The sequence below is a fragment of the Jaculus jaculus genome, chromosome X, assembly GCF_020740685.1.
Source record: "Jaculus jaculus isolate mJacJac1 chromosome X, mJacJac1.mat.Y.cur, whole genome shotgun sequence".
Lineage (NCBI taxonomy): Eukaryota > Metazoa > Chordata > Mammalia > Rodentia > Dipodidae > Jaculus > Jaculus jaculus.
In genome coordinates, this window is record NC_059125.1 from 31,610,403 (window position 1) to 31,626,913 (window position 16,511).

General features: G+C 43.6%; 1 protein-coding gene across 1 annotated transcript; it reads right to left on the minus strand.

The window, feature by feature from the left end:
* Positions 1 to 14,697: 14,697 nt before the first annotated feature.
* LOC123456682 (ragulator complex protein LAMTOR1-like) lies at positions 14,698 to 15,715 on the minus strand. The gene has a single exon (XM_045140655.1). It carries the CDS (start codon positions 15,698 to 15,700, stop codon positions 15,215 to 15,217), a length of 486 nt encoding a protein of 161 aa, XP_044996590.1. The 5' UTR covers positions 15,701 to 15,715; the 3' UTR covers positions 14,698 to 15,214.
* Positions 15,716 to 16,511: the final 796 nt, after the last annotated feature.

Consider the following 16,511-nt stretch of genomic DNA (forward strand, 5'->3'; position numbering starts at 1 on the left):
AAAGAAGCACAACGTCTAGTGGGCCTATTTGGATTTTGGAGACAGCACATTCCTCACTTGGGTGTCTTACTCCGTCCCATATACCAAGTGACTCGGAAAGCTTCTAGTTTTCATTGGGGCCCAGAACAAGAGAAGGCTCTTCAACAGGTGCAGGCTGCTGTGCAGGCTGCTCTACCCCTTGGGCCATATGATCCAGCAGATCCGATGGTACTTGAGGTTTCAGTGGCAGACAGGGACGCTGTTTGGAGCCTTTGGTAGGCCCCCATAGGTGAATCACAGCGGAGGCCCTTGGGATTTTGGAGCAAGGCCCTGCCATCATCTGCAGACAATTGTTCTCCCTTTGAGAGACAGCTCTTGGCCTGCTATTGGGCCTTAGTGGAAACTGAACGTTTGACAATGGGCCATCAAGTTACTATGTGACCCGAGCTGCCCATTATGAGCTGGGTGTTGTCTGACCCACCAGGCCATAAAGTTGGACGTGCACAGCAGCAGTCCATCATCAAGTGGAAGTGGTATATACGTGATCGGGCTCGAGCAGGCCCTGAAGGTACAAGTAAGTTACATGAGGAAGTTGCCCAAATGCCTATGGTTGCTACTCCTGTTGCAATGCCTTCTGTCCCCAAGCATGCACCTATGGCATCATGGGGCGTGCCCTATGATCAACTGACTGAGGAGGAGAGATCTAGGGCATGGTTTACAGATGGTTCAGCACGTTATGTCGGCACTGCCCAGAAGTGGACAGCTGCAGCATTACAGCCCCTTTCTGGAACAACTCTGAAGGACTGTGGTGAAGGGAAGTCTTCACAATGGGCAGAACTTCGGGCAGTGCATATGGTTGTGCATTTTGCTTGGAAGAAAAAATGGCCAGATGTGTGGTTATACACTGACTCATGGGCTGTGGCCAATGGTTTGGCTGGATGGTCTGGGACTTGGAAGGAGCACAGTTGGAAAATTGGTGAAAAGGACATTTGGGGAAGGTGTATGTGGATAGACCTCTCTGAATGGGCAAAGGATATAAGGATACTTGTGTCCCATGTCAGTGCTCATCAGAAGGTGACCTCACTGGAGGATGACTTTAATAATCAAGTAGACAAGCTGACCCGTTCTGTGGATAGTGGTCAACCTCCTTCCTCAGCCACCCCTGTCATTGCCCAATGGGCCCATGAACAAAGTGGCCATGGTGGCAGAGGTGCAGGCTATGCATGGGCCCAACAACATGGACTTCCACTAACTAAGGCTGACCTGGCTACGGCTACTGCTGAGTGCCAAATTTGCCAACAGCAGAGGCCGACTCTGAGCCCCCGATATGGTAGTATTCCTCGGGGTGACCAGCCAGCAACCTGGTGGCAGGTTGACTACATTGGACCTCTTCCATCATGGAAAGGGCAGCGTTTTGTCCTTACTGGAATAGACACTTATTCTGGGTATGCATTTGCCTTTCCTGCACGTAGCGCTTCTGCCAAAACTACCATCCGTGGGCTTACAGAATGCCTTATCCACCGTCATGGCATTCCACACAGCATTGCTTCTGACCAAGGAACTCACTTCACCGCCAAGGAAGTACGGCAGTGGGCTCATGATCATGGAATTCACTGGTCTTACCATGTGCCCCACCATCCTGAAGCAGCTGACTTGATAGAACGGTGGAACGGCCTTTTGAAGAAACAGCTACAGCGCCAACTGGGTGGCAACAGCTTGGAGGGCTGGGGGAGTGTCCTCCAGCAGGCTGTATATGCTCTGAATCAGCTTCCTATATATGGTACTGTTTCTCCTATAGCCCGGATTCACGGGTCCAGGAATCAAGGGGTGGAAATGGGAATGGTCCCACTTGCCATCACCCCAAGTGACCCATTAGCTAGATTTTTGCTTCCTGTTCCCGCAACCTTACACTCTGCTGGACTACAAGTCTTGGTCCCAGAGGGGGGAGTGCTTTTGCCAGGAGACACAAAGAACATTCTATTGAACTGGAAGCTAAGACTTCCCCCTGGTCACTTTGGGCTCCTAATGCCCTTGAGTGAACAGGCTGAGAAAGGAGTTACAGTGATTGCAGGGGTGATTGATCCAGATTACCAGGGGGAAATTGGGCTGCTCCTCCACAATGGCAGTAAGGAAGAGTATGCCTGGAGTGCAGGAGATCCTTTAGGGCGTCTGTTAGTGTTACCATGTCCTGTTGTCAAAGTCAATGGACGACTGCAACAACCCAATAGAAGTAGTGTGATAAATGGCCCAGATCCTTCAGGAATGAAGGTATGGGTTACCCCTCCAGGTAAAGAACCAAGACCTGCTGAGGTGCTTGCTGAAGGTGGAGGGAATACAGAATGGGTAGTAGAAGAAGGCAGTTACAAATATCAGCTAAGGCCACGTGATCAGTTACAGAAACGAGGACTGTGATTGCAATGTTTCTGTCCTGCCTTGATAACACCAATATTAAGATTGTATCATTAGCTAAACTGTTGAATTTATATTAGACCCATTGTATTAGAGACTAAGCTTGTGTTGGGGGGAAGATTTTGCGGTTCCGGTTGTACGTGTGATAGTTATGCGATGTTAGGCGGAATTATGAGCTTGTTACTGTTTTCATTTGGAAATTAAGTATGATGTAAGGAGACATGATTTGATGCCAAGTTGACAAGGGGTGGACTTGTGATAGTTAAGGTGTTGTCAACTTGATCTGTTTAGTAATCCACAGGCTGCTTCTAGGAAGGATCAACTAAAGGAGGAGGTCTTTCTCCCAGGGTGAGCCCTTCCCCCAGAGTGGGCGGTCCCGCTCAGAGGGGGACTTGATATAAGGAAGCTCTGGGTAGAAGAGTTCCCTTTTTTTTTTCCTTCCTTCCTTCCACTTGGCTGCCGGAGCTGCTCCCTACCTTCTAGCGTGGATTGAAGACCAGTGCGGACTAAAGACCAACATCAACCAAAGACCCACGTGGATCGAAACCCAGAGGCTCCTCCGGTCGGGACTGCTGAGGCATCTGACCACGTGGACTGAGCAGCTACCAGGTTCGGTGATTCTCAGGCCTGCAACTGCTATTGGACTACTGTAAGCTAACCCAATAAATTCCTTTTATAAAATAATTCATTCTAGTAATTCTGTTCCTCTAGAGAACCCTGACTAATACATCAAGGTAGGGAAGGAGCAGACTGGGGATCTACCCCCGGCAGTGCAATGCTAATAGACAAGAAGCACAATGTTACTTGAACTCAAGGTTTATTAGCCAAAAGTGGACAAGTAGCTGGGCCTAACTTTAAGAGCAGGAACACTATATTCCCCTGTTATTCTAGAAATAGAGAAAAGTATATCTGGAAGTCAACCCTATTGTTATCTACCACATTCACAGATTCTTGCTTTCATCTAAGAAGGGAAAAATAACAGAAAATGTTTGATTAGTCCTGTCACTATAAATTACTGTTATTGTTCATGCTGCCACAAAATTAGTCTTTCCTTCTGTTAATAGCAACTGATTAGGGTAAAGATTCATCTTTATTTACAATGTTAGTTTTACTGTGGTTTCCATTGCTAGTACAGTTTGATTAAAGCAGGCTCACAATTGGTGGATTTGATTACTAGTTGAAGAAGATATTTTTGAAACTTTTTCAAAAAGTCGTGTCCTCCTCCTCCCCCTCCTCCCTCTCCTCCCCCTCCTCCCCCTACTTCAACAAACTAAAATAAATAAATAAATTAAAAAAATGGCTGGAGAGTTTGCTTAGTGGTTAAGGCACTTGCTTGTGAAGCCCAGGAACACAGGTAAGCCAGTAAGCCAGATGCATAAGGTGGCACATGTGTCTGGAGTTTGTTTGCAGTGGCTAGAGGTCTGGTGTGCCCTCTCTGTCTATCTGCCTCTTTCTTTGTCTACCTCCCTCTCAGATAAATAAATAAAATAATAAAAAAGAAAAAAATATTTAAAAAATACCCAAAAACAGCAACCACTGAATGGTGTATGAATGAAACAAAGCATCTTATGCTTATAGGGCTTTTTGGTTTTTTTTGGGGGGAGGGTGGTTTCGAGGTAGGGTCTTACTCTAGACAAGGCTGACCTGGAATTCACTATGTAGTCTCAGGGTGGCCTCGAATTCATGGTGATCCTCATACCTCTGTCTCCTGAGTGCTGGGAGTAAAAGCGTGTACCACCACACCTGGCAATTATGCTTATAGTTTTTATTTATTTATTTGACAGAGAGAGAGGGGGGGGAGGGGGAGAGGGGGAAAGGGGGAGGGGGGAGGGAGAGACAGCTAGAAAGAGAGAGAATGGGTGCACCAAGGTCTCTAGGCACTGTAAATGAACTCCAGATGCATGTGACACCTTGTAAATCTGGAGTTATGTGGGTACTGGGGAATTGAACTCAGGTCCTTAGGCTTTGCAGGCAAGTACCTTAATGGCTGAGCTATCTCTCCAGCTGCTTATAGTTTTCAAGTCACTCTTATTGAACATTTTTTTTTCCTTTGGGATAAGGGTTTGGCTGTAGCCCAGGATGACCTGGAATTCACTATGTAGTCTCAGGATAGCCTTGAACTCACAGTCATCCTCCTACCTATGCCTACTGAGTGCTGAGATTAAAGGCCTAACTTATTAAATCACTTTTTTTTATTTAAATATTTTAGTTTTCTTTCTTAATTTGAGAGAGAGAGAGAGAGAAACAGGCGGGGGGGGGGGAGAGAGAGAGAGAGAGAGAATGAGAATGGGCATGCCGGGGCCTCCAGACACTGTTAATGAACTCCAGATGCATGTGTCCCCTTGTGCATTTGGCTTATGTGGGTACTGGGGAATTGAACCTGAGTCCTTTGGCTTTGCAGGCAAGCACCTTAACCACTATGTCATCTCTCCATCCCCATAAATCACACTTAAACTTCACTGTGTTTGTTTTGTTATTGCACTTGATCTTGGCCAAAAGGCTGAGAAGAAATTGTTTGCTATGCTATTGATAGCAATTACAGGAACTACTTTAACAATTTTTCTTTCTAATAGACCTCAACAATTAAGTACAATCAAAGTTGAAGCCATCATAAATTCACCATGTCTCCAATTACAATATTGAATTGTAGTTGTTTCTAATCAGGTATGGTGGGACATAACTTTAATCCCAGCACTCATGAGGCAGTGGTAGGAGGATTGCTGTGAGTTTGAGGCCGGCCTGGAACTACAGAATGATTTCCAGGTCAACTTGGGCTAGAGTGAAACCCTACCTCAAAAACAACAGCAAAAAAGTTCATAATGTAGTTGTTTCTGGATATCTAAATTTCTGGTGTCCATATAAAGTATTGCATTTCAGGCTGGAGAGGTTCAATTCCCAAGTACCCATGTAAGCCAGATGCACAAGGTGGCATATGTGTCTGGAATTCATTTGCAGTGGCTAGACACCTTGGTGCACTCATTCTCTCTCCTAAATATATAAATAAATAAATAAAATAGTGCATGTAATAATATAGCCATTCTGCCAGGCATAATGGTACACAGCTTTAATCCCAGTACATAGGAGGCTGAGGTAGGAGCATTGACATGCGTTCAAGACCAGCCTGGGCTATAGAATGAGCTCCAGGTCAATCTGGGTCAGAGTGAGACCTTGTTTCAAAACAAAAGGTACAAGTATATATGTATGTTTTCTGTACTCAGCAGGATGCAATTCAAGAAAGAGTTTTCTTAAATAATTTAAGTAGAATTTATGGCTTCAGAAAAAATCTTAAAAACCCTTCATGTTTACCTAGTGAACATAGGCAAATGTCAGTTCAGCCATTTCTGCTTTTTAGGCAGCCTATGCCTTATGCTACTCATCCCTCTATTTTTAGGCTGCACCTAGTGATAAGCACTTTTGCAATGCATTTGTATGTGTAGTGTGCATGCATGTATGTATGCATGTTTGTGTGGGGGTGTATGTATACATGTGTGTACACATGTGTACATGAGTGTGAAAGCCAGAGGTTGATGTTGACTTGTCTTCCTCAATTGCTCTCTGCCTTTTTTTTTTCCAATGTAGTGTCTTGCCCAGGCTGTCCAGTGATTCACTATGTGGTATTAGCGTGGCCTCAAACTCATGGCAATCCTCCTACCTCTGCCTCCCAAGAGCTGGGATTAAAGGCATGCACCACCATACCTGGCATCTCTGCCTTATTTTTGTCCGCTTTAATAAATTATTCATTTGTGTGTGTGTGTGTGTGTGTGCGTGCACGCGCATGAGCGCGCGTGTGCACGCACCCTTGTGCATGCAGGGCAGGGTCTCTCTCTTTTTTTTCTTTGAGGTAGGATATCACTCTAGCTCAGGCTGACCTGGAATTCATTATGTAGTCTCAGGTGACCTTGGACTCGTGGTGATCCTTCTACATCTGCCTCCTGATTGCTGGAATTAAAGGTGTGCATCACCATGCCCAGCCAGGATCTCTCTCTCTCTCCATATATATGTATATGTATATGTATATGTATATGTATATGTATATGTATGTGTATGTGTATGTGTATGTGTATGTGTATGTGTGTGTATATATATATATATATATACACATATATATACATATGTATACACACACACACACACACACACACACACATATATATATTTGACAACTTCTATACTTACAAACAATAAACCATATTTCCCTCCCCTCCTCCACTTTCCCCTTCACAACTCTGCTCTTCATCATATCCCCTTCCTCTCTCCATTAGTCTCTCTTTTTGATGTCATCATTTTTTTCTCATATTATGAGGATCTTGTGAAGGCATTGCTAGGTATTGTGAGGTCATATATATCGAGGCCATGTTCTGTCTGGACAGTTGCATTGTAAGGAGTGGTACCCTTCCTTTGGCTCTAACATTCTTTCCACCACCTCTTCTGCAATTGGACCCTCAGCTTTGGAGGATGTGAGATGATTCAGTGCTGGAAACTTCTCCATCCCTTCTTCTCAGCACAATGTAGGCCAGGGTCTCTTGCCACTGCAAATGAGTGCCAGACACTTGTGCTACTTCTTGCAGTACACTTTACATGAGCATTGGGAATTGAACACAGGCTGGCAGGCTTTGTAAGTCTTTAACTGACGAGTCATCTCTCTAGCTTTCCGCTTTTTTTTTTCTTTTTTGAGGCAGGGTCTCACTCCAGTCCAGGCTGACCTGGAATTCACTATGTAGTCTCAGGGTGGCCTCAAACACATGGTGATCCACCTACCTCTTCCTCCCAAGTGCTGGGATTAAAGGCATGCGCCATCACGCCCAGCTTCCACTTTATGTTTTGAGAAAGGGTCTCTCACTGAATGCAGAGTTCGTCTGTTTGGTTAGAATGTCTTTCTTGCAAGCCCTAGGGATCCTCCTGTCTCCACTTCCCACAGCAGGAATTGTAGGTATACTCTACTGTCATATATGGGTGCTGGGGATCTGAACTAAAGTCCTTATTCTTGTGCCGCAAGTACTTTACCCACTGAGATATCTCACCAGGTCCCAGTGATAGGATATTAATAAATACAATATAGTAAAAATGACAGAATAGAAAAATGATTAAGTTGTAAAATATTTTGGCTCCATTTTGCTTATTCTTTCTCAGACTTTTCTCATTTTGTGAGCTGGCTTATGGAGAGGACCATTGGACAAGAAAATTAAAGCAATTTCTGAAGAAAAGCCAGTGAGAAACCAATGCTCTTGGACCAACAGTCAATGAAAAACTAAAACATGTTTGCAACCACTTGAGTGAGTGTGGAAGGAGATCCTTCCCTAACTGAGCCTGAGTCCTGCTGCAAGAGCCAACTCTTTGATTCTGACCTTTTGAGAGACCCTGAATCAGAAAAATCAGTGAAGATGGGCACTGATTCCTGCTCCACAGAAATGGTGATTTAGTAAATGTTTCAAGTCAATGACTTCTGGAGTAATTTGTTATTCATCAGTGAATAACTAATACACCATTCAAGAGTAGAAATATTCCCACTCTATTCTGAATAGGTTTGTCAGTTACTTATGGTGCTACTGTGACAAAATGCCTGACAAAGCAACTTAAAGAGAAAGGGTTTATTTTGGCTTACACTTCAAGCTCTTTCCTAATAAACTGATCAATAAGAAAATCTTTCTGCCCCACTTGTTGCTGTTTTTCACTGTAGCCCTGGAAAGGAAGGATGAAAAATAACCATACCACAACCTGAAGGCTACACGGCCTTGAAAATATCCCACATCAAACAAATTAGTCCATTACTGTTAAATTCAGCCTCACTCTAGTTCTCAGGATATGCAACTGGATTCTTTGCCTGAATATCACATAACTATTGCTAACCCAGTTCTTAATAGAGTCATTTTTCCTTCTGAAACTGTCCACATTTCTTCCTTTCTTTCTCTCTCTCTCTCTCTCTCTCTTTTTTTTTTTTTTTTTTTTTTTTTTGGCTTTTCAAGGTAGGGTCCCTCTCCATCCCAGGTTGACCTGGCATTTACTATGTAGTCTCAGGATGGCCTTGAACTCATGGCAATCCTCCTATCTCTGTCTCCCAAGTGCTGGGATTAAAGTCATGTGCGACCATGCTTGGCTAATTTCCTTTTAAAAATATTTATATATTTATTTATTTGAGGAAGAGAGAGAGAGAGAGAGAGAATGGGCTCGCTAGGGCCTCTAGCCACTGAAAGAAAAATGCCAGATGCATGTATCACCTTGTGCATCCAGCTTTATATGTGTATTGGGAGTCAAACCTGGGTTGGTTGGCTATGCTGGTGAGCACCTTAACTGGTAAGCCATTTCTCCAGCCCATGTCCACATTTCCTTTGGCATTCTGGTCATCCAAATTCCCACCAGAATGATCCATTATGCTCTGCTTCTAGTAATGAAAGGCTTTCTAGACCAACTTTCCAATCTCTTCTACATTTTTCCTGCAAAACAGTTCTGAAGGCCTAAGAACCACATGATCAGGTTTATCACAGCAATAGCCACTCTTCTTGGCACCAATTTTCTGTATTAGTTACTATTTCATTGCTGTGAACAAATGATGAGAAACAACTTAAGGAAGGATAGGTTTTAATTTGACTTACAGTTCCAGTGGGCAACATTCCATAATTCCTGCAAAGAAGGCAGGGCAGCAGGACCATAAAGCAGCCAGTCACCTTCAGTCTATAGTCCCAAATCAGAGAGAGAGAGAGAGAGAGAGAGAGAGAGAGAGTGAGAGAGAGAGAGACATGAATGTTACTACTTAGCTAGCTTTCTCCTTTTTATGCAATTCAGAACCCTAGGCCATGGAATGGCACCATCCCCACTTAGGCTAGGTCTTCCCAGTTTGTTAACCTAATCTATGAAACCCTTACCAGACATGCTCAGAGATGCTCATGGAGCGGGCCTCCAGTCCATTTAGAGGGCAGTTGTTGCCACCATGACAGATGTGCCACTATTGCACCCATTGGCTCATTTGGCCTGGCTGGCCAAATATAAGGCTTTCAGTGTCCACTGTTGAGTAATTTCACTGGTGATTTCTCTCTCTACCATTGAGCTGCATGCAGAATGGCTTCTTCCAGCTTTCTGTCAGCTGGTATACATGGAGGAAGTTATCATCTCAGTTCCAGTAGGCTTTCTCAGTGGCCTTGCAGCCCAAGTATGTGGAGTCTTCAGCAATAGGATCTTACCATCTATCCCTGGCGGGATACCAAGGGCACTGGCAATGGCCTACAATGTTTTGGGGGCATCAGGGACCTCCCTGGCCAACAACTCACTGGAAGGTATCCCATCCCTGGCACTGAAAATTTTCTAGCAACAATCTATGGCTCCTGAGTGTCCAAAAAAAGTAAGTTTCCTTATGATTTATTTATATCCTCTTAGATTTTGATTATCCCTCCCTCCACCTTTCCTTTACTCAATCTCTTCTCCTGACCTCACTTTGGGCCTTTTCACCCCACTAATCTATTCTTCTACTTACATATATACAATACCATCCTATTGAGTATCCCCCCTCCCTTTCTTTCTCTTCCCTTTATATCTCTTTTCTACCTTACTGGCCTTTACTACTGAGTTTTCTTCCTACTCACACAAAAGTCTAGTCACCTGTAGCTAGGATCCACATTTAAGAGAGAGAACATGCAACACTTGGCTTTCTGGGCCTGGGTTACTTCACTTAGTATAATCCTTTCCAGATCCATCCATTTTCCTGCAAATTTCATAACTTCTTTTTTTTTAAATTTAATTTTTTAACATTTTCCATGATTATAAAAAAAATCCCATGGTAATACCCTCCCCCCCCCATACTTTCCCCTTTGAAATTCCATTCTCCATCATATTACCTACCCATCTCAATCATTGTACTTACATATAGACAATACCAACCTATTAAGTACCGTCCTCCCTTCCTTTCTCTTCCCTTTATGTCTCCTTTTTAACTTACTGGCCTCTGCTACTAAGTATTTTCATTCTCACTCAGAAGCCCAGTCATCTGTAGCTAGGATCCACATATGAGGGAGGAACACGTGGCGCTTGGCTTTCTGGGCCTGGGTTACCTCACTTAGTATAATCCTTTCCAGGTCCATCCATTTTTCTGCAAATTTCATAACTTCATTTTTCTTTACCGCTGAGTAGAACTCCATTGTATAAATGTGCCACATCTTCATTATCCACTCATCTGTTGAGGGACATCTAGGCTGGTTCCATTTCCCAGCTATTATAAATTGAGCAGCAATAAACATGGTTGAGCACGTACTTCTAAGGAAATGAGATGAGTCCTTCGGATATATGCCTAGGAGTGCTATAGCTGGGTCATATGGTAGACCAATCTTTAGCTGTTTTAAGAACCTCCACACTGATTTCCACAATGGCTGGACCAGATTGCGTTCCCACCAGCAGTGTAGAAGGGTTCCTCTTTTTCCACATCCCCGCCAACATTTATGATCATTTGTTTTCATGATGGTGGCCAATCCGACAGGAGTGAGATGGAATCTCAATGTAGTTTTAATCTGCATTTCCCTGAGGACTAGTGATGTATAACATTTTTTTAGATGCTTATATGCCATTCATATTTCTTCCTTTGAGAATGCTCTATTTAGCTCCAAAGCCCATATTTTGATTTGCTTGTTTGATTCCTTATTATTTAACTTTTTGAGTTCTTTGTATATCCTAGATATTAATCCTCTATCAGACATATAGCTGGCGAAGATTTTTTCACATTCTGTAGGTTGCCTCTTTGTTTTTTTCACTGTGTCCTTTGCAGTGCAAAATCTTTGTAATTTCATGAGGTCCCAGTGATTAATCTGTGGTTTTATTGCCTGAGCAATTGGGGTTGTATTCAGAAAGTCTTTGCCAAGACCAATATGTTGAAGGGTTTCCCCTACTTTTTCCTCTAGCAGTTTCAGAGTTTCAGGTCTGATGTGAAGGTCTTTAATCCATTTGGACTTAATTCTTGTGCATGGCAAGAGAGAAGAATCTATTTTCATCCTTCTGCAGATATATATCCAATTTCCCAACACCATTTGCTGAAGAGGCTGTCTTTTCTCCAATGAGTATTTTTGGCATTTTTATCAAATATCAGGTGGCTATAGCTACTTGGGCTTACATCTGGATCCTCTATTCTGTTCCACTGATCTACATGTCTGTTTTTGTGCCAGTACCATGCTGTTTTTGTTACTATTGCTGTATAGTATAGATTAAAATCAAGTATGGTGATACCACCAGCCTTATTTTTGTTGCTCAGTATTGTTTTAGAGGTTCATGATTTTTTATGTGCTTCCAAATGAATTATTGGATTGTTTTTTCTGTTTCCATGAAGAATGCCATTGGAATTTTGATGGGTAATGCATTAAATGTGTGGATTGGTTTTGGTAAGATTGCCATTTTCACAATATTGATTCTCCCAATCCAAGAACAAGGGATGTTTTTCCATTTCCTTGTGTCTTCTGCAATTTCTTGCTTGATTATTTTAAAGTTTTCATTGTAGAGATCCTTCACTTCGTTGGTTAGGTTTGTTCCAAGGTACTTAATTTTTTTTTGATACAATTGTGATTGGGAGTGATTCTCTGATTTTATCCTCTGTGTGTTTGTTGTTAGCATATATGAAGGCTACTGATTTCTGTGTATTTATTTTGTATCCTGCTACATGGCTGTAGATGTTTATCAGCTCTTACAGTTTGCTAGTAGAATCTTTAGTGTCCTTTATGTATAGAATCATGTCATCTGCAAATAATGATAACTTGATCTCTTCCTTTCCAATTTGTATCCCTTTTATGTGTGTCTCTTGCCTTATTGCTATGGCTAAATAAAAGTGGGGACAGTGGACACCCTTGTCTTGTTCTTGATTTTAGTTGAAAAGTTTCCAGTTTTTCCCCATTTAGTAATATGTTGGCTGTAGGCTTGTCATAAATAGCTTTTATTATATTGAGACATGTTCCTTCTATTCCTAGTCTCCGTAGGACTTTTATCATGATGGGATGTTGGATTTCGTCAAATGCTTTTTTTTTTTTTTTTTTTGCATCTAATGAGATGATCATGTGATTTTTGTCCTTCAGTCCATTTATATAATGTATTGCATTTATTGATTTGCACATATTGAACCATTCCTGCATCTCTGGGATGAAGCTGGTGGAACCTCTTCTGCCTGCCTATGTGGTCTCTGGATGCTCTGGATCTCTCGTACCTCTCTGCTGCCATTGGTAATTTCTTTTTTTTTTTCTTTTTTCTTTTTTTTTTGGTTTTTCAAGGTAGGGTCTCACTCTGGCTGAGGCTGACCTGGAATTCACTATGTAGTCTCAGGGTGGCCTCGAACTCATGGCTATCCTCCTACCTCTGCCTCCCGAGTGCTGGGATTAAAGGCGTGCGCCACCACGCGCGGCTTCATTGGTAATTTCTTATACACCTCACTTTTTAGGAGAAGATTGTATTTTGCTGTTTTTTTTTTTTTTTTTTTTTTTTTTTTTTTTTTTTTTTTTTTTTTGGCTTTTTCTCCCCTAGGCTGCTTTGGTGTGGTCTCTACACGGCCATCTTAACCAGAAGTCAAAAAGATTTTTCTTTGAATGTGTGTGCAGATGCATGCACCCCAGCTGTCTATGTGTGGAGGCCAGAGAACACTGGGTATCCTTGTCTTAGAACTCATACACAAGTATTTCCTTGAGACAGAGTATTTTCCTCAATCAGAAGAGCTGTTGGTTAAGAAGCCCCACTGATTGTATAGTCTCCATCTCTCCCTACGCCTAGTGAACTAGCATTGTAAACTTGTTTGGCTATGTACAGCTTTTTTCTTTATTCATGGTAGGGTCTCACTCTAGCTCAAGCTGACCTAGAATTTGCTATGTAGCCTCAGGGTAGCTTTGAACTCATAGTGATCTTTTATCTCGGCCTCCCAAGTGCTGGTATCAAAGATGTGCACCACCACACCCACCTGGTTTTCAATTTTTTGAGGATCTATCTCAGGCTGACCTGGAATTCACTATGAAGTCTCAGATTAACTTTGAACTCATAGTGATCCTCCTACCTCAGCATCCTGAGTGCTGGGATTAACAGCATGTGCTACCACACCTGACACATGCACAGCTTTTTTTTTTTTGGTGGGGGGGAGAGAGACACATAAAGAAAGGAGAGATAGAGAATTGATGTGTCAGGGCCTCAGCCACTACAATCGAACTCCAGATGTTTGTGCCATCTAGTGGGCATATGCGACCTTGCACTTCTCTCACCTTTGTGCACCTGGCTAAGGTGGAATCTGGAGAGTAGAACATGGGTACTTAGGCTTCACAAGCAAGCACCTCAATGACTAAGCTATCTCTCCAGCCCCATGCCCAGCTTTTTATTTATTTATTATTTTTAAATTTTTTTGTTTGTTTGTTTATTTATTTATTTATTTATTTGAGAACAACAGACAGAGAGAGAAAGAGGCAGAGAGAGAGAGAGAGAGAGAGAGAGAGAGAGGGAGGGAGGGGGAGGGAGGGAGAGAATGGCCATGCCAGGGCCTCCAGCCACTGCAAACAAACTCCAGATGCTTGTGCCCCCTTGTGCATCTGAACTAGGGAATCAAGCCTCCAACCTGGGTCCTTAGGCTTCACAGGCAAGTGCTTAACTGATAAGCCATCTCTCCAGCCCCCATGCCCAGCTTTTGATGTGAGTTCTGGAATATAGAACTCAGTGGTATCCAGTTTGATAGGCCTTGATGCTTAAGTGGCAAGCACTTTTAAACAGTGAGCAATCCCAAGATTTTTTTTTTTTACTGTAAATAAATGTGTGTAGTCTTTTTTTTGTGAGAGTCACAGAAAATTTCAGGTTTATATCTGGGAAAGGAGTAGGTCATACATGAAGGTTACATATGCTTAGGCCTTAAACATGGTTCATTGCCATTTTAATACTCTTATTTGAAATATCCTTATACAAAAGGAATAGTTTCTCTATATAGGCAAATTTCACAGCAAATTTTGCTAGAATTATTATAAACTCTTCATTCAGACTTTGAAGTAAGGGGCTTCTTTGTTTCCCAGGTCCCCTTAATGTTTTTTCTGTCTTTCTACCATGCCTCAATAGCCTATATATATATATATATATATTTGAGTTTTTGTGTGGTGTGTGTGTGTACATATGTATGATGTCTGTGTATGTGTATGCATTTTTTATGATTAATTTATTTTTTATTAACAACTTCCATGATTATAAGCAATATCCCATGGTAATGCCCTCCTTCCCCCACTTTCTCCTTTGAAACTCCATCATATACTCTCCCCCTTTCAATCAGTCTCTCTTTTATTTTGATGTCACAATCTTTTTTTTTTTTGGGGGGGGGTGTAACCAGCACACAAATGAATATACGTCCTTTATCGAGGGTGACAAACAAAAACAAAAAGACCAAACATGTAAAAACCCAGGGTGCTTGATATACAAACTCAATTCATTCAAATTCAAGCCCATCTAGACCCTGGTCACAATCCCTACTCAGGTGCCTATGAGCACCAAGTCAGGGGGAGGGGGACAGGAGTGAACCGGAGGCCAAGAGAAAAGGTGAGAAGGGGATCTCCCTAGGTCCCCCACTGTTCACCCCTACAGTGGTATCAAGGCTGTGAAGACTGCCAAGCCCTGTCCTCTTGGCCCCCACTGCACCCAGGCCAGGGCTTGGAAGGCCAGCCCTGAACGGTTCTACCCTCCCTTGCTCAGTCCTCTCTTGCTCAGGCTTCTCGCCTTGCTCTTCTCCTACTCCACATTGTTCTCCGTGATTAGTAGCAGGTTAGGGTACTGTATAAGCCGCAGTGAGACTGGGAGCCAGAAGAGATGGGGTGGAGACGGGATGAAGAGGAGAGAAGAGCTTTCCAAGGACCCCTCTTCACGGGATCCCAAACTGTACAACCAGCTCCTCTTTTGCGTCCACACGGATTTGAGAAAGTGCACTGTAGGCATAAGCAGCTATCCTGGAGACCTGCTGCAAGTCAGAGAAGGGGACTGGCTCGCTGGCCAGCACTTGGTGGGGCTGGCTGGTGAGAGATGGCAGCGGTGGCAGCTTCTTCCAGTGGGTTAGGCTGCTGCTCAGCACAGCCAAGCGGGTGCTGTACTGCCTTGCTCTGTCCATGTATTCATGCTGCTCCATGCCCTGGGAGTCTGCAGCTGACACATCAATGATGTTGCTGGCTGTCTTGGCGAGGATGGAGGAGAGCAGGGCCTGCTCATCTGTGCGTGCAGAAGGCAGGCTGTGGTAATTGGGCTCAGCTCCATTGAGGGCTTTGGTGGGGGGGCTACTAGGGTCCAGCAGCAGCTTCCGCTCCTCCCGGTCCTGGTCCGAGTCCTCGTTTTCGCTGCTCTGGCAGCACCCCATGGCCGGGGTCGGGCCGGGCGCTCAGCCGCGCCGAGGAGGGACGGCGTCCGTCAGGAGCCCTTCTGGTCACATGACCCGAGGCTGCCGCCTGCAAGCAACCACCAGCCCCCTCCCCCTGCCTGCCCCGTCTCGGCTGATGTCACAATCTTTTACCTGCTATTATGATGGTCTTATGTAGGTAGTATCAGATACTGTGAGGTCATGGATATCCAGGCCATTTTGTGTCTGGAGGAGCATGTTGTAAGGAGTCCTACCCTTCCTTTGGCTCCTTACATTCTTTCTGCCACCTCTTCTGCAATGGACCCTGATCCATGGAAGGTGTGATAGAGATATTTCAGTGCTGAACACTCCTCTGTCATTTCTTCCCAGCACTGTGATGCCTTCTGAGTTATCCCAAGGTCACTTCCCTCTGAAAAGAGAAGGTTCTCTAACCAAAAGTGAGAGTAGCATTAATGTATGGGTATGAACATGAAGAGAAGTGCTTACTGGGCAGTTTGATGAGCATAGTATATACATTTAGCCAGACAGCAGCAGATGTTATCCCCCTAGGGCTCATGACTACCCCTGTTGTAGGTTTTCAGTATCAGGAATGTATTCCCTCCCATGGATTGGGTATATATGCATGTTTATTTGTGAGTGTGGGCATGAATGGGTCACAGTGCTCATGTGGAGATCAAAGACAACTTTGGATGTCACTCCTCACCTTCCACCTTATTTGAGGCAGGATCTCTCCCTGATGTTCCCTGCATTTACCAGGTTCACTGGCCCACAAGCTTCCAGGAGATTCTCCTGTCTCTGCCTACTTTCTTGC